The sequence below is a fragment of the Manis pentadactyla genome, chromosome 10 (assembly GCF_030020395.1).
Source record: "Manis pentadactyla isolate mManPen7 chromosome 10, mManPen7.hap1, whole genome shotgun sequence".
In the NCBI taxonomy this organism is placed as follows: Eukaryota; Metazoa; Chordata; class Mammalia; order Pholidota; family Manidae; genus Manis; species Manis pentadactyla.
Window position 1 is genome coordinate 3,069,915 of NC_080028.1, and position 24,520 is coordinate 3,094,434.

The following is a 24,520-nucleotide window of genomic DNA, read 5'->3' on the forward strand; positions in this document are numbered from 1 at the left end:
ACTGCCCCTCCCTCCCACTACTGAGCAGCACAGACCCAGGTCTCTTGAGCAACAAAAGAAAACCAGCCGATGCCTGTGAGGGTCACCTGTCTCACTGGCAGAGTATTACTCGTCAGTAAAACAGACACACATGAACAAAATCAAGATAAGGACAACCAGAAAACTCCACACCACTGCAGGCATGCCAGTGACCAGAGGAGCCCCCAGCCAGGCTGCCCAGTGACAAGGCCAGGATCTGTTGGACTTGGCAGGGAGGAGGGTGCCTGCATGGGCCACCTAGGCCTAAGCGTGGAGGGAAGCCACCGAGTCACACACAAAGGTGGATGAAGCCCACGGAAGCATTGAAGACTGTTTGAGCCCCTGGGAGGTTGGCTGGGGACCCTCACCCAGAGACACCCAGAGGCGAGATCCTACCGTGGGCAGGGAGGATGGGGCACGGGACTGCATACTCGCCCAGCTCTCACCCTGGTGCCATCTACTCCTGCACACAAAGGCCCCCAGACCCCTCAACAGGGACCCACAGGGCGGGGTGGGACAGCAAGTTACATCCAGCAGCCCAGCAACGCCACGGGACAGAGCCCAAGTCCTCGGTCACTCCACAAAGAGCCTCCAGGGACCAACAGGGACCCACATGCAAGAGGCACTGAAAGGCTGTAAACCCCCAGGTCTGAATGCCATCAAGCGGCCACATCTTCTGAAACTGAAATTTAAAGTAGAGTAAAAAATAAACCCCAGGAAATGGGAAAGAAACAAACACCATGGAGGGAACGAGCCGCTGCCCACTTCTGGCAGCTGCCACCAGACTTCCCGCTGGGCACCTCCTTTCCACAGAGCACACTCATCACCCTGAAAATATGAACGCGCAGAGGCTTCACACGGGCCCTCAGGCTACTGAGGAGCCTGGCGACCCACGGCCTCTGGGCACAGCCTGGCCCAGGTAAGCTTCCAGAAAGGCCTGCAAACGTGGGCACAGAGTGAGAACACCGTCCCCCCAGAGCTGGCCCCTCACCTGCAGGAGGCAACCCGGCAGCCTGCGCTCAGGGAAGGATGGGGGAGAAGAGGCCAGAATGGCGAGGGGCAGTGGCGGTCACACTCAGGCCTCCTCCCCCCTCCATCAGAGCCTCTTAGCTCCACAGCATTTCACGATTCTGCAGGAGGAACGTCCAGCAGGAGAGACGGTCCCACATGGGGCTGCAGCACTGAAGGTGCTGGGTTTCACTGTCTGCAGGTGACACCTGCTCCTCACGGCAGTGGCACCATGCGGGGACAGGCGTCCAACCCCCGTGCCGTGGCAGGAGAAGCGGAGCTCCAGGTGGACTGCCCATGGTGAGACGGAACGTACTGGACTTAGTACAAAACGCTGTCCTACAAGCAACCAAGTAAATGGCCCTCACGGCTCCCTCACCCTAGCAGAGGCCCCACGCACCCCCACGCAGGGACAAGGGTGGTGCCCAGGGGCACGTGCTCAACAGGCCCTGAGGGTGACTCGGTTCACTGCAGCAGCATTTATGTAGCTACACAGGACACAGAAAACCTGGGGCATGGTTCCTGCCCTCGGGAACCTGCAAACCATGGAGAGGAGGCGTGCAGGAGGCACAACTCCACCCCAGGGAAAGCTAACCAGAGCAGCCGACCCAGCACCTCCCTCACCTACCGACCCAGGAGCCCTCGCCCTCCGGAGACCCGACAGACATCACATCTCTGAAGCCTTCACTGACATACCCCTGGTCCTCCTGCAGGACAGAACGAGGACCCCCACCCCCGGATGCCTCTGGCCCTGGGCTCCACTCCCAGGCTCCATCTATCCCACAGAGATGAAAGCCCCTGTCCCCCGTACCTCCCCTAGACTAGTCCACACACGTAATGGGAGCCCAGCCGGCCAGGACTGGGCCTGAGAATGGGGGCTGCCATGGGTCCACCTTCACGCGCACTCTGAGCAAACTGTCCCGAGGACTCACAGGCCACCAAGGGGACTGAAAACACCCCCACAGGTTCTGCCTGCTCACAGCTCCTGCCGCTGCCACCTGCCACAGGGATCAGCCCCCCGAGCGGGCCCACCTGGGCTCTAGAGCAGGGCCTGTCCCTCAGCACAGAGGGCAGTGCAGGAGTGGGGCAGGCCCTCTGGGCCCCAAAGCAGTGAGTGGCATCCCTGGGGTCCACCCACCCACACCATTGCCCCCACTGTGACACCCAAAACTGTCCCCAGGCATTACCACGTGTGCCCCAGGGGCAGAGCCAGCCAGCAGAGAAGCCCTGCTCTACGTGGCGAGGCCCACAGCTCACAGCACAGCTCTGGACCGGCCAGCAGCCTGGCTTTGAACCACAGCCCCGCCCGCACGGTCCTGGCAAGTGAAGCCACTTCTCTGCAGCTCGCCTGTGAACGATCTCCTGGGCTTGCCGCAAAGCTCACCGAGGTCATCTTCACGCAGGCCTGTAACCCGGGCCCAGCCACACAGCAAACAGGCAGCAAATGCCAGCTACCATCACTACGTGCAAGTGCCCACGAAAGGCCTGCCCGGAGAGCAAACTCCCAGCGAGTGCAGGTGGGAGGCAGTGCGGTCACGGGCAGGAGCGTCCTCCCCTGGACCCTTACAGGAGGCCACCACACAGGGACGTCCCCAGGCAGCCCACCCCGGCGGGACGGAGCCCAAGTCTGCCTCCGGTCAGGATCCGCCAACCACACACGTGTGTCACGAACTGAAAACTACCCCCCAGAATTCACTTACTGACGTGCTGCCCTCCACTGTCATGGTGCCAGCAGACAGGCCTTTGGGAGACAATGGGATTCAGATGCCATCGTGAGGGTGGGGCCCTGTGGTGGGACGGGCGCCCTTGTAAGAGCCACGAGGCAGCTTGCTTCCCCTCCTGGTCCCTCCCAGGTGGGGACACTGAGACAAGGAGCCACCTACCACCCAGGAGACGGCCCTCGCCAGAACCCGGTGGCCTGAGCTCATACTCCCAGCCTCCAGAACTGGAAGACGTAACTTCCCGTTGTCTATACACCACCTTGTCTGTGGCATTTTTGCAATAGCAGCCCCGAGCCACTAAGGATATTCTGACTAGCTTCAGCCAAGACAAGCAGCATCTGGGGAGGGGTGAGGACCACCAGCAATTGCTCAGGTGGCAGGCATTAGAGAGCCTCTTCCCAGGCCCCTAAGGAACCAAGAAACTGCCTCCATGGCTCACAGTTTCCACATCAGCACAACCTAAGAGCCTAAGGAATCTGGGCACCGGCCAATGGTTAAGACCCACACATGGTAAGACCCAACCATGCCAATGGTTAAGGCTGAGGGTGCAGGGCCCAGGCTGGACACAAAGGAGGCAGTCAGCGTACACTTCAGCCACAGGGAACTTAGTCCTCCTGCGGAAGCCCCAACTGAAGTTCCTTTTTTAATGGAACTCAATTTAATACAGCTCAAATACTGTAAAGTTCACTCTACTTTAGATTCTAGTCTGAACACTATCAAATGAAATAACTCACAGCATTCTTACCTAGGGAGACCTGCAACATTTCAAAAGTTAATCAATTCCTAGAAAGTGTTTTTGAAAACTAGACCCAGGTCTGAAAGCTAGTGCTGCGTCCACAGAGGGGTAACTACAATGACAACCTTGTTTTCTTATCTGTAATTGAGGGGTAAACACCTTAACACCTGGGAGACCTTAGGGACAGTGTGTGGCCAGGGCTGGCCCCTCTGCCCGAGCCCCCACGCCTCATGCCTGTACCTCACTGCCGCTCATGTAGCCTTCTCAAAGAGGCTGCCCTGGCCCCAGTTTAAGACCACACCCCATCCAGCTTGCTCGGGTGACCACTTCCCACCTCTACTTTCAGTGGTGGCACTTGCCATCTCAAGAGCAACCACCGAGTGCCAGGCACGTGGACACAGGACACAGACATGCTCCCTCCCTTTAGGAATTTATAATCTGGACATGGCAATTCCAAAAATCACACACCCCCCCCCAACAGACTCTCAGCCCACCTGTAGGTGTCCCTGGAGGGACTCACTGGAAGCTGCCAAAAGACGTTCAGCCTCTGAATGTGCAGCTGGCCTGGCCCTCAGCTGAAAACGTCACCCCCGGAGCAGCCAGGGGCTGCTGAGGAGGGGGACAGGCTGCCCCGGGCCCTGTGCTCTCGTGGCCCTCTCACGACCAGCCCGACAGCCACACGTCCCGCCAGTGCAGGTGAACAAGGCAGCCGTGTGCTGCCACCAGAGGACAGGGAGGCGAATGTCCCGCCGCCTGGGGTAACCTTCAGGGCTCTCAAGGGCAGGGCTCCCGCTGCAAATGGGAGCGGGGCCCCACCACCTTCCACAGTGAAAGGACCCCGCCCGTGCTTTCAGCAGAAAGGTACGCGTCCCCCAGCGCGGCAGCCCACCTGCGGGACGGGACGTGTGGCTCTCACTGACAGACTTCACCAGCCGGAGGTCACCGCCTGGGACCGGAGGAGGCCCTGCCACTGGCTTGGGCTTCTGCTCAGGTCCCAGAGCCTCCTGCGCGTGCTGCTCCTGCCGCTGGCTGTGGTCACGCAGCACACGGTTGGCCGTCTCCATGACCACCTCCGTGTTCAGGCTCTCTGCCGCCATGGCCAGGAGCTCGTCGTCATCCTCGCCAGCATCCCAGGCATCGCTGGTGTTGCTCTCAAACTCCTGGAAGGTGCTGACCCTCTTGGCCTTCACGGGGGTGGTCGGCACCTTGGGTGTGGCCTTGAGCCAGCTGCAAAGCAAAGGAAGGCGTACTTGTCCCTCAAAGGCTTCAGGATGTTCACCCCAAAATCAAGCAAAAAGGAACCCCCAGATGAAAAGATACACACATACTCCTTCTACTCCAATGGGGCTGAGTGAGGTGACAAAGCAAAGTCACCCAAAGGGACACTGGGCAAAGCCCATGAGGATTCAGTGGCGGGGAAGGACAGCATTCTGAGGGAGAGCCACCCTGGTCGGTCTGCCCTCCGACAGGGCCAGTCTGTGGGGCAGCACAGCGCTGCCCAGAGCAGTGCTCAGGCCTGATCCCAACCCTCATTTTGGCCACACCTGCAAACACGTCCTCTCACCCCAGCACTGGGGGTGGCAGGCAGCAGTGGAGGTGTGCGGCGGGGGGCCTGGTCACAGAACAGGCCCTCTGTGCAGACTTGGATTCAGCACAGTTTCAGTGAGATGCTCCCACGTGACCATGTGTGTAACACTAGCCCCAAAGTGTGTCCAGTGACCTAGCCAACAGGTAGGTGCTGTCCTTCAGAGCACACCTTCCCCCAGCTTGCCGCTGGTGCAGAAGCCCAGACACAGAGCAGAGGGTACTGCACAGAGCAAAGGAGGGAAATTTGCCACCATTTCCAGCCCGGGGCCAGGTCCTGCCCACCAGCTAGGGGGTACCAGCCCTGTGCTCTCCACACAAGCTCCCCTGCTTCAGGCCGTGGCTTCCACATCTGGCGTCCACGGGAGGATGAGCTAATCAAGGCCAGCAGTGCCTCTCACAAGCAATCGCTGGGTAGGCATCTGCTGAGTGAAAGACCACTTTCCTGTCCCTTGGGAATCCCAGGGAGCTGGAGGGCTGCCACGGCCAAGACAGTGCATGAGGAGAGGTCTCACTTACGTGCCGTGTAACAGGGGGTCAAAGGGGGGGTGCTGGGCTCCATACACATGCTGGATGCTGTTCAAAAACAGAGAGAGAACAAATAAGCTCCTTGTCAACCCTCCAGAGCCCACAGCTGACCGAGGATAAAGACCAGCTCCCAGAAACCCCCGCACCTAAGGGAAGCAACTCTCCGGTGGTCTCCAGGAAGGCTGAGTGCACCAAGCAGGCCCATAGGCCACAGAGAGGCGGCCTGAGCACCACAGGGGCCAGGGCTGCACAGCACCCAAGTCCCCCAGCCTCGTGTCAGAGGGCAAAGTGACAAGGCAATGCCCCTCTGGAAATTCTCGGCTGGCACCATTTTGTCCAAAGATGGAATGAAGAATTACAAATAGAAGGTAAATATAATTTTGTAAAAGACAGAATGGTTTTATAAAATGTGTTATGCTCACCAGAGTAAACATGGAGAAGAGATGGAAACAAAATAATCCAGGCAGCAGACGATCATGCTGGAGAGCTGAGCCATCCCACCCACGCCCCTTGCCCCTCGGGACTTCCAGCCGGGGGGCACATGAGCCAGTGCCGGCCGGACACAAATGCACAGGGGCTCCTCCCCCTCTGACAGGGGACGTGGTCAGCCAGCACACTGCCGGCCCCTGGCTCTCCCTCTTCTTCCCGCCTGCAGCGTGGACATGAGGCCGAGGTTCTTCAGCCAACCTGCCCCGAGAAACCAAGTCCCCGCGGCGGACGGCAGGGTAGAACGATGGGAAGGGTGTGGCTCTCCAACGGCTCTGCAGAGCTGCCAGGCCAGCCGTGGGCACCTCCTCAGACTCCCACTTCCATAAAGTACACAGACCCCACTGTTCAAGCACGAGCAGAGAGGCGTCCTAGCTGGCACCCTCCACAAGGAAAAGGCAGCCACCGTGACACCGGGAGGCAGTACCTCGCCGGGTGTGGGGGGGGATACAGACGAAGGTGTTCAGTATACAGACGAAGGTTTCAGTGTTTACAAATAGAAGGAAATCCTACCTTATTTTACTCAGCAAGGTATCATGACTGTTTCTGCATATCATCACTATTTTTCTTTTCTCATCAGTATTTTTCTTCAATTTACTTAAATGCATTTACTCTATATATACTATTTAATATATACAAAAAATATATGCAGCACATGTAAATCTAGAAGCATAATGACAAGAGCACATGGGACTTACCTGTACAGTTCTGTCCAAGTCCTTGTAAATCTGTAATTATTTCTGAATTTTGAAAAGTTTTAAAAATCGTCACAGAATGAGCACCAGTGAACTCTTCACTGCCTGCACCATCTCCCTGGACAGTACCACCTCCCATTTCACCCATCCCACCATATGGCTACACCATAATCTGTTTAACCAATGTTGACAGTGAGACGTTTAACTTGTTTAAAACTGATTATAAAAATAGCAATCAACACCACTGGGGACAAATACTTGCAGACAAATATAGTAACTCCTTGAAGATAAACCTCTCAGAAACAGAATGCCAGGACATAAAGGATCCACGTATAAGGCACTGGTACACACAGCCCAAGGTGGGACATTCACATTCCCAGCAGCAATGTGGACAGACTGCAAACCATTGCTAAACTGATGGCACAAATGTGGTCTCAATGCTGGTTATCAGGTTCATTTGTGCGGCTGCCTGTTCAGACCCTTTATCTGCTGTCCTAAGGTGGTGGTCACCTTTTTCTTACAGATCTGTGAGAACTTCTCGGTAAACAGAGGACTCCTTGTCATTCAGGTGGTGTGGGTGGCAGAACAACGGTCCCCAAAGGTTTCGCATCCTAATCCCAGAACCTGTGAGGGAGTCGGCTCACAGAGCAAAGGGGCTTCTCAGACAGGAGTAAGGACATAAACCTTGGGAGGGTATCCCAGACTACCCAGCCGAGCCCGATGCAATCACAGATCAGAAGAGCAGAAGGCTTTCCTGGCAATGGTCAGAGGGGGCCGTGGTCAGACGGGGCTGTGGTCAGAAGGGGCCGTGGTCAGAGGGGGCTGGGGTCAAAGCAGTGCCTCCCTACTGGCTCTGAAGATGGAAAGAGCCTCAGGTCAAGGAATGTAGACGCCTCTGGAAGCAGAAGATACAGAAAAGACTCTTCCTAGAGCCTCCAGCAGGCCCTGCCAACACCTTGATTTTGGCCCGTGAGACCCACAGCAGACCTCTGACCTGAGGAACTGTGAGGTAATGTGTGTCGCTGGGAGCCACTAGGCTTGCGGTGATTTGCCACAGCAAACCAGAAAAAAATCACACTCGAAACGGTGGCGAATCCGTTCTCGTAGCCCATGGGAAGAAGAAAAGGCCCATGCTATTTAGCCGATCACACCCTCCTCCTCCAGACAGGGTCCCACTGTGAGGGCTATACTTGGGAAGGCCCTATTGTCATAGTCCATTCAGGCTGCTTGAACAAATATACCATAGACTGGACAGCTTTTAGGCAACAGACATTTATTTCGCAGAGCTCTGGAAGCTGGGAAGTCCAAGATCAACGGGCCAGCAGATGAACTATCTAGTGAGAACTCTCTTCCTGGTTTGCACAGCATCTTCTACTGTGTCCTCACAAGGCAGAATCGGCCTTCTGATATCAGGCCAAGGCTTTGAGGCTTCCCAGTGACACCCCAAACATTATGGAGCAGAGACAAGCCACCCCACTGTCTGAATTCCTGACCCACAGAATCCATAAGTATTTGGGGGGTTTTTTTAGCAAAACAAAGCACAACCCATCTGTCATGGGCCCTTCCCAGGAACTTCATAGAGTCCTCAACCTTGGCAGAAAATTTCCAGTTTTAAGAATCAAAAGGCCCAAGTGTAAGCTCCAGCTCCAATACAAGGAGCTGGTAGTGTTAGCCAAGCAACTGCTCTGACGTATGAGATGAGATGACCATATATGATAGCAGTCTGAATGCTGCCGAGTGATCTACAAAGAGCCCTTAACAATATTATCAACTCATCTTTACTGGAACATTTGCATTCTTTCGTGATGTCTCCATAGATGCATGTGGCTCAAAGCTGGGAGGCAGTTCAGTCGACTGCCCCGTTTGCATGTGAAGCTCACAGAAGCCTCGCAGCATCGTCGCAAACCGCAGGCCCGTTCCCTCCCGCACAGCAGCAAGCTCATTAATTCTTCATGGGCGCACCACTTGTGTTTATTGAGCAGAAAATGTTCCAACAAAGTTCAAGCCAGACTAAAAGGAACCTCATTTTATCTTATTAAAATTGCATTTTTATTTGGTCTTGCATAACTAAAAAGCAAAACAGGCTTCAACTAAAGTCGTTTTAAGCAAGTGGCAACTAATACACCTCCCCTGTTCCAGATAATGAAATCTTTAAAAAAGATATTAACCAATAAACTTTTTAACAAATTACACTACTTTAAAACACTAGAGTAATTCACTGTTTTAAAAAGAACCCTAGTAATTCCTTATGAAGAGCAGACACACGTGATACAATTCCACTCCCAGGTGTTCCCTTGCACAAATACACAAGACAGGTTCAGCAATGTTTGTAATACTAAAAAGAAAAAAAATTGTTATGAAAAATCTAGATGTCCATTATCAACTGAATAATGAATTTTGGAAATAGAATATATACATATAGCAGAACACTAACCACAACAAACACAATGAAGTACAGCTACAAGAGTCAAGATAGGTAATTTCACAAATGTAACATTGAAAAGTAAGTTGAATATACACAGTAGGACACCATTTACAGGAAGTTTTTAATAACAGAAAATGATACTAACATTTTGGACACATACATGAGTGGCCAGCAATCCCACTCCCAGCATGGCAATGAAAACACAAGCCCGGGAGGGTGATCGTCAGGGGAAGGGTAGGCGGGAGGGGGCTGGGTCCAAGAAAGGAACACAACAGCTTCAACTGTGCATGTGGAAACAGTTTCCTTCCTACGCTAGGGGGCAGATACACTGCGTTCCCCGTTTGTCGTGTTAATCTATTAGCCTTCCTGGAGTCTGAAATGTGTTCTGGCGGGTGAGACTGCTCTGACTCCGTGAGGTGAGGGGCCGATGAACGTGACACAGATGCAGCCTCCAAAACATGTCGCCCTCACCCAGAGGGTCAGACAGCGGAGTGGCCCTCAAGGACATTTCTGTTACCTAGGTCTTCGCATCCCACCCTGTGCTGTACGTGAAGCCCTTTCAAAAAGAAGGCTCAGCATCATGAGCCACCAGAGAAATGCAAATGAAAGCCACCATGAGACGCCACTTCTCAGCAGCAGGAAGGCAAACTTACAAAGACGACACAAGCGCTGGCGAGCAAGCAGAGACTGAAGCCCCCATACACGGGGGACGAACAGTGCAGAGCAGCTGCTTTGGAAAACCACCCAGCAGGTCCGCAAAAGACCAGACAGTTACCACATAACCCACGATTCCACTCCTAGGCAGATAAGCTGGAGAAATGAAAAATATGTTTACATAAAAATGTAGTGTTAGAGGGGCGGAAGATGGCGGCGTGAGTAGAGCAGCGGAAATCTCCTCCCAAAACAACATATATCTATGAAAATAGAACAAAGACAACCCTTCCTAGAATAAAGACCAGAGGACACAGGACAATATCCAGACCACATCCACACCTGAGAGAACCCAGCGCCTCGCGAAGGGGGTAAGATACAAGCCCCGGCCCCGCGGGAGCCGAGCGCCCCTCCCCCCAGCTCCCGGCGGGAGAAGAGCAGGCAGAGCGGGAGGGAGACGGAGCCCAGGGCTGCCGAACACCCAGCCCCCGCCATCCGGGCCAGAGCGCAGGGCGCTCGATACTGGGAAAACAGGGCAGCAAGAACAGTGAGCGGGCACTGGAGGCTGGGCGACAGAGGACATAAGAAAAGCGCGCGACCATTTTTTTTTGCTTTTTTGCTGTTTTGTTTTGGCGAGCGCTTTTTGGAAGTCTTAAAGGGATAGGGACTCCAATACTAGGGAAACAGGGCAGAAAGACCGACCGGTGAGCAGAGGCCTGAGGCTGGCACCGGAGAATAAAGAAAAACGAACGACCACCTTTTTTTTTAATTAAAAACTTTTTTTTTTTTTTAATTAAAAAAAATTTTTTTCTTTTTTTTTTTGGTGGGCGTTGTTTTGTTTTGGCGGGTGCTTTTTGGAAGTCTTAAAGGGGCAGGGCGGGTCACTTAATCCAGAGGTAGGGAATCCGGGATCTCTGGGCACTCTAACCCCTGGGCTGCAGGGAGCAGGGAGGCCCCTTACGGAGATAAATAGCCTCCCAGCAGCTCCTGCTCCAACGCGACTCCACCACTTTGGAGCAGCTGCCCGAGCCAGGCCACGCCCACAGCAACAGCGGAGATTAACTCCACAGCGGCCGGGCAGGAAGCAGAAACCCTGTCTGCGCGCAGCTGCGCAGCACAAGCCACTAGAGGCCGCTGTTCTCCCAGGAGAGGAGGGCCACAAACCAACAAGAAGGGAAGTCCTTCCAGCTGTCACTCGTCCCAGCTCTGCAGACTATTCCTATCACCATGAAAAGGCAAAGCTACAGGCAGACAAAGATCACAGAGACAACACCAGAGAAGGAGACAGACCTAACCAGTCTTCCTTAAAAAGAATTCAAAATAAGAATCATAAACATGCTGACAGAGATGCAGAGAAATACGCAAGAGAAATGGGATGAAGTCCGGAAGGAGATCACAGATGCCAGAAAGGAGATCGCAGAAATGAAACAAACTCTGGAAGGGTTTATAAGCAGAATGGATAGAATGCAAGAGGCCATTGATGGAATTGAAATCAGAGAACAGGAACGCATAGAAGCTGACATAGAGAGAGACAAAAGGATCTCCAGGAATGAAACAATATTAAGAGAACTGTGTGACCAATCCAAAAGGAACAATATCCGTATTATAGGGGTCCCAGAAGAAGAAGAGAGAGGAAAAGAGATGGAAAGTATCTTAGAAGAAATAATTGCTGAAAACTTCCCCACACTGGGGGAGGAAGTAATCGAACAGACCACGGAAATACACAGAACCCCCAACAGAAAGGATCCAAGAAGGGCAACACCAAGACACATAATAATTAAAATGGCAAAGATCAAGGACAAGGAAAGAGTGTTAAAGGCAGCTAGAGAGAAAAAGGTCACCTATAAAGGGAAACCCATCAGGCTAACGTCAGACTTCTCAACAGAAACCCTACAGGCCAGAAGAGAATGGCATGATATATTTAATACAATGAAACAGAAGGGCCTTGAACCAAGGATACTGTATCCAGCACGACTATCATTCAAATATGACGGTGGGATTAAACAATTCCCAGACAAACAAAAGCTGAGGGAATTTGCTTTCCACAAACCACCTCTACAGAACATCTTACAGGGACTGCTCTAGATGGGAGCACTCCTAGAAAGAGCACAGCACAAAACACCCAACATATGAAGAATCGAGGAGGAGGAACAAGAAGGGAGAGAAGAAAAGAATCTCCAGACAGTGTATATAACAGCTCAATAAGCGAGCTAAGTTAGGCAGTAAGATACTAAAGAGGCTAACCTTGAACCTTTGGTAACCACGAATTTAAAGCCTGCAATGGCAATAAGTACATATCTTTCAATAGTCACCCTAAATGTTAATGGGTTGAATGCACCAATCAAAAGACACAGAGTAACAGAATGGATAAAAAAGCAAGACCCATCTATATGCTGCTTACAAGAAACTCACCTCAAACCCAAAGACATGTACAGACTAAAAGTCAAGGGATGGAAAAACATATTTCAAGCAAACAACAGTGAGAAGAAAGCAGGGGTTGCAGTACTAATATCAGACAAAATAGACTTCAAAACAAAGAAAGTAACAAGAGATAAAGAAGGACACTACATAATGATAAAGGGCTCAGTCAAACAAGAGGATATAACCATTCTAAATATATATGCACCCAACACAGGAGCACCAGCATATGTGAAACAAATACTAACAGAACTAAAGGGGGATATAGACTGCAATGCATTCATTCTAGGAGACTTCAACACACCACTCACCCCAAAGGATAGATCCACTGGGCAGAAAATAAGTAAGGACACGGAAGCACTGAACAACACACTAGAGCAGATGGACCTAATAGACATCTATAGAACTCTACATCCAAAAGCAGCGGGATATACATTCTTCTCAAGTGCACATGGAACATTCTCCAGAATAGACCACATACTAGGCCACAAAAAGAGCCTCAGAAAATTCCAAAAGATTGAAATCCTACCAACCAACTTTTCAGACCACAAAGGCATAAAACTAGAAATAAACTATACAAAGAAAGCAAAGAGGCTCACAAACACATGGAGGCTTAACAACACGCTCCTAAATAATCAATGGATCAATGACCAAATCAAAATGGAGATCCAGCAATATATGGAAACAAATGACAACAACAACACTAAGCCCCAACTTCTGTGGGACACAGCAAAAGCAGTCTTAAGAGGAAAGTATATAGCAATCCAAGCATATTTAAAAAAGGAAGAGCAATCCCAAATGAATGGTCTAATGTCACAATTATCGAAATTGGAAAAAGAAGAACAGATGAGGCCTAAGGTCAGCAGAAGGAGGGACATAATAAAGATCAGAGAAGAAATAAATAAAATTGAGAAGAATAAAACAATAGCAAAAATCAATTAAACCAAGAGCTGGTTCTTCGAGAAAATAAACAAAATAGATAAGCCTCTAGCCAGACTTATTAAGAAGAAAAGAGAGTCAACACAAATCAACAGTATCAGAAACGAGAAAGGAAAAATCACGACGGACCCCACGGAAATGCAAAGAATTATTGGAGAATACTATGAAAACCTATATGCTAACAAGCTGGGAAACCTAGGAGAAATGGACAACTTCCTAGAAAAATATAACCTTCCAAGATTGACCCAGGAAGAAACAGAAAATCTAAACAGACCAATTACCAGCAACGAAATTGAAGCAGTAATCCAAAAATTACCAAAGAACAAAACCCCCGGGCCAGATGGATTTACCTTGGAATTTTATCAGACATACAGGGAAGACATAGTACCCATTCTCCTTAAAGTTTTCCAAAAACTAGAGGAGGAGGGGATACTCCCAAACTCATTCTATGAAGCTAACATCACCCTAATACCAAAACCAGGCAAAGACCCCACCAAAAAAGAAAACTACAAACCAATATCCCTGATGAACGTAGATGCAAAAATACTCAACAAAATACTAGCAAACCGAATTCAAAAATACATCAAAAGGATCATACACCATGACCAAGTGGGATTCATCCCAGGGATGCAAGGATGGTACAACATTCGAAAGTCCATCAACATCATCCACCACATCAACAAAAAGAAAGACAAAAACCACATGATCATCTCCATAGATGCTGAAAAAGCATTTGACAAAGTTCAACATCCATTCATGTTAAAAACTCTCAGCAAAATGGGAATAGAGGGCAAGTACCTCAACATAATAAAGGCCATCTATGATAAACCCACAGCCAACATTATATTGAACAGCGAGAAGCTGAAAGCATTTCCGCTGAGATCGGGAACTAGACAGGGATGCCCACTCTCTCCACTGTTATTTAACATAGTACTGGAGGTCCTAGCCACGGCAATCAGACAAAATAAAGAAATACAAGGAATCCAGATTGGTAAAGAAGAAGTTAAACTGTCACTATTTGCAGATGACATGATACTGTACATAAAAAACCCTAAAGACTCCACCCCAAAACTACTAGAACTGATATCGGAATACAGCAAAGTTGCAGGATACAAAATCAACACACAGAAATCTGTGGCTTTCCTATATACTAACAATGAACCAACAGAAAGAGAAATCAGGAAAACAACTCCATTCACAATTGCATCAAAAAAAATAAAATACCTAGGAATAAACCTAACCAAAGAAGTGAAAGACTTATACTCTGAAAACTACAAGTCACTCTTAAGAGAAATTAAAGGGGACACTAACAGATGGAAACTCATCCCATGCTCGTGGATAGGAAGAATTAATATCGTCAAAATGGCCATCCTGCCCAAAGCAATATACAGATTTGATGCAATCCCTATGAAACTACCAGCAACATTCTTCAATGAACTGGAACAAATAATTCAAAAATTCATATGGAAACACCAAAGACCCCGAATAGCCAGAGCAATCCTGAGAAAGAAGAATAAAGTAGGGGGGATCTCACTCCCCAACTTCAAGCTCTACTATAAAGCCATAGTAATCAAGACAATTTGGTACTGGCACAAGAGCAGAGCCACAGACCAATGGAACAGACTAGAGAATCCAGACATTAACCCAGACATATATGGTCAATTAATATTTGATAAAGGAGCCATGGACATACAATGGCGAAATGACAGTCTCTTCAACAGGTGGTGCTGGCAAAACTGGACAGCTACATGTAGGAGAATGAAACTGGACCATTGTCTAACCCCATATACAAAAGTAAACTCAAAATGGATCAAAGACCTGAATGTAAGCCATGAAACCATTAAACTCTTGGAAGAAAACATAGGCGAAAACCTCTTAGACATAAACATGAGTGACCTCTTCTTGAACATATCTCCCCGGGCAAGGAAAACAACAGCAAAAATGAGTAAGTGGGACTATATTAAGCTGAAAAGCTTCTGTACAGCAAAAGATACCATCAATAGAACAAGAAGGATCCCTACAGTATGGGAGAATATATTTTAAAATGACACATCCGATAAAGGCTTGACGTCCAGAATATATAAAGAGCTCACACGCCTCAACAAACAAAAAACAAATAACCCAATTAAAAAATGGGCAGAGGAACTGAACACACAGTTCTCCAAAAAAGAAATACAGATGGCCAACAGACACATGAAAAGATGCTCCACATCGCTAATTATCAGAGAAATGCAAATTAAAACTACAATGAGGTATCACCTCACACCAGTAAGGATGGCTGCCATCCAAAAGACAAACAACAACAAATGTTGGCGAGGCTGTGGAGAAAGGGGAACCCTCCTACACTGCTGGTGGGAATGTAAGTTAGTTCAACCATTGTGGAAAGCAGTATGGAGGTATATCAAAATGCTCAAAACAGACTTACCATTTGACCCAGGAATTCCACTCCTAGGAATTTACCCTAAGAATGCAGCAATCAAGTTTGAGAAAGACAGATGCACCCCTATGTTTACTGCAGCACTATTTACAATAGCCAAGAATTGGAAGCAACCTAAATGTCCATCAATAGATGAATGGATAAAGAAGATGTGGTACATATACACAATGGAATACTACTCAGCCATAAGAAAAGGGCAAATCCAATCATTTGCAGCAACATGGATGGAGCTGGAGGGTATTATGCTCAGTGAAACAAGCCAAGTGGAGAAAGAGAAATACCAAATGATTTCACTTATCTGTGGAATATAAGAACAAAGGAAAAACTGAAGGAACAAAACAGCACCAGAATCACAGATCTCAACAATGGACTAACAGGTACCAAAGGGAAAGGGACTGGGGAGGATGGGTGGGTAGGGAGGGATAAGGGGGGGAGAAGTAGGGGGGTATTAAGATTAACATGCATGGGGGGGTAGGAGAAAAGGGAGGGCTGTACAACACAGAGAAGGCAAGTAGTGATTCTACAACATTTTGCTATGCTGATGGACAGTGACTATAAAGGTGTTTATAGGGGAGACCTGGTATAAGGGAGAGCCTAGTAAACATAATATTCGTCATGTAAGTGTAGATTAGTGATACCAAAAACAAAGCAAAAAAAAAAAAAAGGGCAGTTCCTGTATGGTAACCTCCAACGAGTTCTACACAAGGGTATAAAGGGCATATAAAAGTGTAGGCAAAGGGTCTGTTTGTGTTTATACAGAAGATCAAAGCCTAATTGGGCTACCCCGAAAATGAACTAAGATACGATATGAAAAAGAACTTCCAACATCTGCACTCTCTGGAAGACTCATGCCAGAAGATGATCATCAAAAAACCCCAACAAAGATCCACGCACTGCTACAGCTGTAGATGCACTCATCCCACCAGTTCCTGGACTTGCCATGGGAATGAGGAAGGAGATATCTAAGCTGGCCTGTGCATACAGTAAAACAACAAATTTGACTGGATCTATACTGTTGGAACTCAACCAAGAATTAAGAGAAGTGCAAATTGTAGTGTTCCAAAATCTTACAACTATAGACTATTTACTGTTAAAAGAACATATGGGATGTGAACAGTCCCCAGGAATGGGTTGTTTTAATTTGTCTGATTTCTCTCAGACTGTTCAAGTTCAGTTGGACAATATCCACCATATCATAGATAAGTTTTCACAAATGTCTAAGGTGCCTTAATGGTTTTCTTGGTTTCACTGGAGATGGCTGGTAATTACAGATATGCTTTGGTTATGTAACTATACTCCTATTATGTTAATGTGTGTGCGCAATTTAAGTAGTAGCTTAAAACCTATATACGCTGAAGTTACTCTACAAGAAGATATGTCAAAGAAATAATCAATCCTCCCATGTTTTCTTCCGCCTGCTACTTCTATAGCTTTTCTTCTTCCTTCCTAATTACAACCCTTAAATAGAATTCGTGCCTCATATCAAATTTACCGAGTATCATAACTCCTCCAAGTGGTAAAGATACCTCAAGACAAATACTGGGCATAGAAGCCACAGGGCATAAATATGCAAAGAAGTAAAAAGCTAACCTTTTCAAACAATAAGGCTTCTCTCTCACTTACCAACTCTACATTTCCCTGTATGGCCCCGGAAGATGACTGGTTAGCCAGAGACGGGTAAGATTCCTCAAGGGAGGAACAACCTAAGACAGGCACAGTCGCAGGGGGGCCATCAGGTGAGAAATTGGGGATCAACAGAGGTGAGGCTTAGAACCTCACCCCCCCGTTCTGAGAGAAATCTTCTGCATACGTGGATGTTTTATTGCCCTTGTCTAGCTTGGATTAACACATAGTCTACAGGCACACACCTGATCATCTACATGTGCTCTCTTACAACACTAAACTATGTTTTCTACCTTTATCTCGTATCTACCTACCACTTCAGCATTTTATTAAAAATAATAATAATAAAGAGAGAAATGTGGTATCCACATATAAATCAAGTATAAAAACCAAATGAGTATTCATATTTGAACTGACTGTTTAGAGTTCATAATGCATGAGCAAAACCGAAAGTTTCTGTGATGACTGCCCTTGTACTGTTCACTATGTAACTTATTCACTATGTAAGAATTTGTTCTCCACGTAAGAACTTGTTTGTTATGCCTCAGAAGATTGGAGACTGACGAAAATTAGGCTTGGGGTGGATTAATGATTGTGCATTGAGCATTGACTCCCCTATACAGAATTTTATTGTCGTTAACAACCATTTGATCAATAAATATGAGAGATGCCCTCACAAAAAAAAAAAAAAAAAAAAAGGACAGACTTCCAATGGCAAAATAAATAAGTAACCGGGATGTAATGTATAGCATAAGGAATATAGTCAAGATATTGTAACAGCTTGGTAGGGTGATAGCTGGAACCTAGAATTATGTATATAAATGTTCTACCACTGTGTTGTACACTTGAAACTAATGTAATGTAATTCTGGGTGTCAACTACCCTTCAATAAAAAATAATTATTTAAAAAAAAAAAAAAAATGTAGTGTTATTTATAAGAGCCAAAATGTGCCAAGGGTCCAAATGTCCACCAACTGATGAGTGAATCCAGTGTGGCCCGACCACATGATGGGCAATCGTTCCACCCGAAGACGGACTGACACGCGCTCGACGTGGACGGGCCCTGAGCGCGCCGGGAAGGGGCCAGGCACCGGGCCCACACGCAGGCGCGCCTCCTGCTCTGCGCTCAGGACACGTTCCTCCCACGGAGGGTCTGCGCCGAGGCTGAGCCAGTCTATCAGCACCATTTTTCTGACACCATCTGCTCACTTTGTTTCTCTGTGTCATATTTTGGTAATTCAGTATTTCAAACTTCTCCATCATTAACATATTTTTTATGGTGATCTATGATCAGCGATTTTTTTATGGTACTACTGTAACAGTTCTGGGGGACCATGAACCAAAACTTAAGTGCCATGTAATGAAGGGATCTTAATCAGTAAGCGTGTGTGTGCGGCCTGCTCGGGGCTGTCCCCCGTCTCTCTCCCTGTCCTCAGGCCGCCCTGTTCCCCGAGACACAACACTGCTGAAATCAGGCCAATTAATAACCCACAACGGCCTCTAAGGGTTTCAGTGGAAGGAGGAGTCGCAGCTCTCTCACTCTAAATCAAAAGTGATTTCAGGGGGGCGGGGCGCGTGTCAAAAGCGAGGTGGCTGAAAGCTGGGCCTCCTGACCCCGCCAGCCGAGGTGTGACTGCAGAGGAAAAGCTTTCGAAGAAGATCAGACGTGCTCCTCCACTGAGCACACGAATGATGAGAAGGAGAAACGGCCCCACTGCTGACGCGGAGACCGCCTGAGTGGTCTGCATAGACGGTCACACCAGCCACAGCAGCCCGCAAGCCAGAGCCTCCCCCGGAGCAGGGCTGACCCTCCTCAATTCCACGAGGGCTGAGAGAGGGGAGGCGGCCGCGGGAGGGAAGTCTGAGGCCAGCAGAGCTCGGCTCGTGAGGTTTCCGGAAAGAAGGCCTCTCCGCAACGGTAAAGTGCAGGAGAGGCGGCGGTGCTGGTGGAGAAGCTGCGGCAGGCTACCCAGAAGGCCCAGCCGGGCTCGCGAAGGCGGCCACACCAACAACAGACCCCCAAGGCAGACCCAGCAGCCCCACACCGGACGAAGATGCCGTCCGGGGCTTCCGCGGCTCGAGAGAAGTGGGCGCCTGGCAGCAGGGCGTCCGAGGACAGGCCGACCCCTCGCGGGAGCTCAGGCAGCCGGGGGCTGTCAGCGGAAGCCAGGGCCCGGGTGCCATTCTGGAAACCCCAGGGCCCTCGCGGATTATGCTGACACTGCTCTGCCTGTGCCCGTCGGCGCATCAACAGAGCCCAGACGGCGGCACATCTGTTTACAACGCGGTTCTCTGGATATTTTAAGCCCACTGTGGAGACCTACTGCGCAGAAAAAAGAATCTTTCAAAATGTTACTGCTGACAAGGCCCCGGGTCTCCCAGGAGCTCTGACGGAGACCGACGGGACCAAAGCTGTCTTCACGCCTGCTGACACGACATCCGTCTGCAGCCCGCGGGCCGAGGAGTCACTTCAACTTTCAAGTCTTATCATTGAAGAAACACAGGTTAAGGCTACAGCTGCCACAGACAGCGATTCCTCTGATGGACCTGGGCAGGCAAACCGAAAATCTCCTGGAAAGGAGTCACTTCCCATTCACCACTCCACCATCACCTGACAGAGAATATTTGTGAGAATATTTGTGACTCAAGGGAAGAAGTCAAAACACCAATGTTAACAGCAGTTTCAAAAAACTTGATTCCAGACCTCACGGATGACTGTGGGGTTCAACACTTCAGTGGAGGAAGTCACTGCAGATGTGGTGGAAACAGCAAGAGAACTAGAATCAGAAGGGGAGCCTGAGGATGGGACGGAATCGCTGCATCTCAGGATCAAACTTTAGTGGATGACGAGATGCTTCTCAGGGATGAGCAAAGACAGTGGCTTCTTGAGATGGAGGCTGCTCCTGGCGAAGATGCTGTGAAGACCGTTGGGATGACAACAAAGGGTCTGGCACATTCCATAAGCTTAGTTGATGAAGCAGCAGCAGGTTTGAGGGGACTGACTCCATTTTTAAAAGAAATTCTACAGTAAATTTGGTAAAATGCTACCAAACAGCATCGCTTGCTGCAGAGAAATCGTTTGTGAAGGGAAGAGTCCACTGATGTGGCAAATTTCATCATTGTTTTATTTTAAAATGTTGCCACAGCCCCCACCAACCTTCAGCAACCACGCTGATCAGTCAGCAGCCATTAGCATCAGGGCAACACCCTCCACCAGCCAAAAGAAACCTCATAGGACAGTTTGCATTTTTTAGTAATAAAATATTTTTTAATTGGGGTATGTACATTTCGTAGTGTATAAGATGAAGATTTAATACAGTACAGTGTAAACATAACTTTTATAAGGACTAGAAAATCAAAGAACTCGTGTGATTCACTTTCTGGCAATATTCTCTTCACTGTGGTGGTGGGACTGAGCCCACAGTGTGTCCAAGGCACGCCTGTGTTCACAAGGAATGTAAAGAGGCAAACTGACAGAAATGATGGGCAGAGCCGGCTGCCAGGGGCTGCGGGTGAGGGCATGGGGGGGTCACTGCTGAGGAGTGAGGACCTCTCTCATGGTGACACCCGGACAACTCTGAATATACCAAAAGCATGTAACTGTACACTTTACGAGAGTGAGATGTACAGGATTTCACTAGATAAATGATATCTTTACCAAGATGTTAGAAAGAAGAAAGGAGGGGAGGGAGGGACTGAGGGAGGGTAGAAAGGTCTCCTCCCCAGCCCAGGTCTGGGAAGGCAGGTGTGCCACATGGCAGGAGCTCGGTAAACACAGCACCCCTTCGGCACCAAGCCCCCAGCTGACCAACTCACTAAATAAACTAGGAACAACAAATATTGGCGAAGATGCAGAGAAAGGGAAACCGTCCTACACTGCTGGTGGGAATGTAAATTAGTTCAACCATTGTGGAAAGCAGTATGAAGGTTCCTCAAAAAACTTAAAATATACCATTTGACCCAGGAATTCCACTCCTAGGAATTTACCCTAAGAATGCAGGATCCCAATTTCAAAAAGATGCACCCCTGTGTTTATCGCAGCACTATTTACAATAGCCAAGAAGCAACCTAACTGTCCATCAGTAGATGAATGGATAAAGAAGATATAGTACATATAGACGATGAAACACTATTCAGCCATGAGAAGAAAACAAATCCTACCATTTGCAAAAACATGGATGGAGCTAGAGGGTATTATGCTCAGTGAAATAAGCCAGGCAGAGAAAGACAAGTACCAAATGATTTCACTCATCTGTGGAGCATAAGAACAAAGCAAAAACTGAAGGAACAAAATAGCAGCAGACTCACAGAACCCAAGAATGAACTTACAGTTGCCAAAGGGAATGGGACTGGGGAGGGTGGGTCAGAAGGGAGGGAGAAGGGGAATAAGGGGCATTATGATTAGTGCACACAACGTAATGGGGGGGCATGGGGAAGGCAGTATAGCACAGAGAAGACAAGTAGGTGACTATGGCATCTTACTACACTGATGGACAGTGACTATAATGGGGTATATGGTGTGGACTTGATAATGGGGGGAATCTAGTAACCACAATGTTGCTCATGTGAGTGCATATTAATGATACCAAATATATATATAGTGCAAAAAATACAGAGAAATAAATAAATAAATAAATAAATAAATAAATCTTTAAACATGTCTGAGTCCACTCTGCCCTGAATAACAAAAGTCTAATGCTACTGTCACAGAACAAAACATTTCAGTATACTTCATGGAAATGAGAGAAACTATGCCATCCCCCAAACTAAAACAATGACACTAAAGAAGCACTAATCTATTAACAGAGGCAACAGTGGGGACCACTGCGTTGTGTTTTCTGGGCCCCGATGTGCATACATTCTGATAGCCACACAACCAAGCAGCCAGGAACAACTCTCAGATGGAAGACTAATGAATGAGAACTAACGAAGCTAACAGGTTCCAACCCAGTGACCCAACAGAGGCTCACACCCTGGTGAGAGGGATGGGCCCAGACAGGGGACATCACAGGTGGGCTGGGGAGAGAAGGTGGAGAAATGCCCCAGGATGGTGCCTGGAAGAGGACTCCAACTAGAAGCACCTCCAGCTCAACAGCCTCCACATTCTCAACAAAGGTCACTTCCTCCGCATAAGGCACAGGCAGACCTCCCAAACTGCCACCCCCGATAAGGGGAAGGAAGACAACAAAGAACTGGCAGAGCTGAGGGTGAACAGGAACTGGGAGGGGCGCTTCATCCAGGCTGATGGCCTCACAGAGGAGGACAGGCTGGGGAATGGCAGTCAGATGGCAGATGCCCAGAACAAAGAGAACAGGCCCCCGAGAACAATGCCATGTCTTCAGGGCTCTGCACAGGCTGCCTTTACAACAGGGGTCAGGGAAGTTGTTTTAAAAAGCCAAAAGCAAAGACTGGCTGAGGGCCTCCTTGTGGCCAGCCAGGTTCCCAAGCCCAGCCTTCCCTTGGAGAGCACGAGGAAGCAGTGACCTCTTGGACAGCCACTGACAACACTGTACCATGCTGCTCCACCCAAGTCGCTCAGCAAACACTGGCTGAGCCCCGCGGGTGTGGGGAAGGGGCCAGGGAAGCAGGGACACCAGGCCCCCAGGCGCTCCCGCGACGGTGCATGCTCGCTGGACCACAGGTACCACTGAGGCAGGAGGCTTGCAAACAAGTGTAAAGTGACAGGGCAGAAATCAAGAAGGCAGTACTCGGCCCACTGGCGAAAGGCCTCTGGATTTGGACAATATGGTGATACTCTCCTGAATTCCCTGGAGAACTTCCTGCCTTGAACTTGGCTCCCTTTTCCAAGGAGCTGCTTTGAAACAGAATTGATGGACAGGATTAGAACAGCTTCTTTTCTTTTTTAATTAAAGGTTACATAGCAGTGGGTGAAAACAGCAATGACAGAAACCATGAAGAGTGACAGGAAATACAAGTATGGAGAAGAAAGAAATACAGCTGCACGTCATAAGCATCATGAAATAAACGAAAATCACACGAGCACGTCTACAATGAAATGCTCCCCTGTATTTCAGATCCGTGAAGTAAACCACGGCGCACAGCTCATCAACCTCTCCTCCCAGCGCACTCATTGTTCAATGCCCCCTTTGGGTTCCATAGTAGTTTTCTGAAATATGAACTAAATTAGCAACTGATTTACCAGCAGCCTCATTCTAACACATAGTGATGCTCCCTAGATTTATAAAATATTCAGAGGAAGTATGTTTTCCAAGGAAATTAACTTTATAGGGCTTCAGAGGAAAACGTATGCAGACCCAACACCACAGTAAACAATCCCACAGTCCGCTCTGCCCGCAGCAGGGTCTGAAATTCATCTGCCCCGCGGACGTATCTGCAGAAACACGTGACCCCACAGGACCAAAACCAGGGGTCTCCTGGGCTGCCTCATCGCCAACACCCACACCCCTCTGCCTGGTGACGAACGCTCACCGGTCCTGCCATCCCTGAGCCATCCCAGCCCCCACCCCAGGCCAGGAGCTCCCCACAAAGGGCCTGAATTTTGTCTCCTGTCACTCTCCTTGTGGCCCCCAGAACCCAGAACAGACCCAGGAAATCACTGAGCTGATCATCAAGTAGCTTCATGAGCGTCTCTTGAAAGGCCTCAGAAATAAGCATGTTTACAATAAATTTTTTCCTCATGTGAAAAAGCAATCCATACAGAGAACAGGCGGGTAGTTGCCGAAAGCAGAGAGTAGGGAGAGGGCAGATGGGTGAGGGAATCAAAAGGTACAAGCTTGTAACAGTTATAAGTCCTGGGGACGTCACGTAGCGCATGGCGACTACAGTTAGTAATACTGTGTTTGAAAGTTGCTGAGAGATTAATCTTAGAAGTTCTCATCACAGAAAAAAATTTTCTCAACTACCTGTGGTGACAGACGTTGATAGCTTGTTGTGATCATTTTGCAATATATACAGGTATTGAATCATTATGTTGTACACCTGAAATTAATACAGTGCTATGTCAATTATACCTCAGCAACAAAAAAAAGCAATGTGCGATTATAGAAAAGTTAGAAAATATGAATAAGGAAGAAAAATCCTTTTGCAATCGACATGGAAAAGTACAGGACTGGCAGCCTGGCAGCCGGCTGGTACACAGTTCCCTTTCCCGGCTGTGCCTCCGCTCACCACACGGAGCCCTTTCTCCCGGTTCCCCACCTCCCTGCTCCTCAGGCTCTCTGTGCATTCCTGACTGCCACCCCCCAAAGCCGAGGCCTTAATCCTGCCTTC

General features: G+C 48.8%; 1 protein-coding gene across 3 annotated transcripts in view; it reads right to left on the reverse strand.

Annotated features, from left to right (window-relative positions):
- The window catches only part of TBC1D22A (TBC1 domain family member 22A), a 328,715-nt gene that overhangs the window by 294,851 nt on the left and 9,344 nt on the right, over positions 1-24,520 (reverse strand). For all 3 annotated transcript variants that reach the window (XM_036906615.2, XM_036906613.2, XM_036906611.2), the window contains exons 2-3: positions 5,587-5,643; positions 4,373-4,710 (exon numbers count right to left, since the gene is read on the reverse strand). In XM_036906615.2, coding sequence (XP_036762510.1) covers positions 4,373-4,710; positions 5,587-5,643 — 395 coding nt within the window. The remainder of the gene's footprint in view (positions 1-4,372; positions 4,711-5,586; positions 5,644-24,520) is intronic.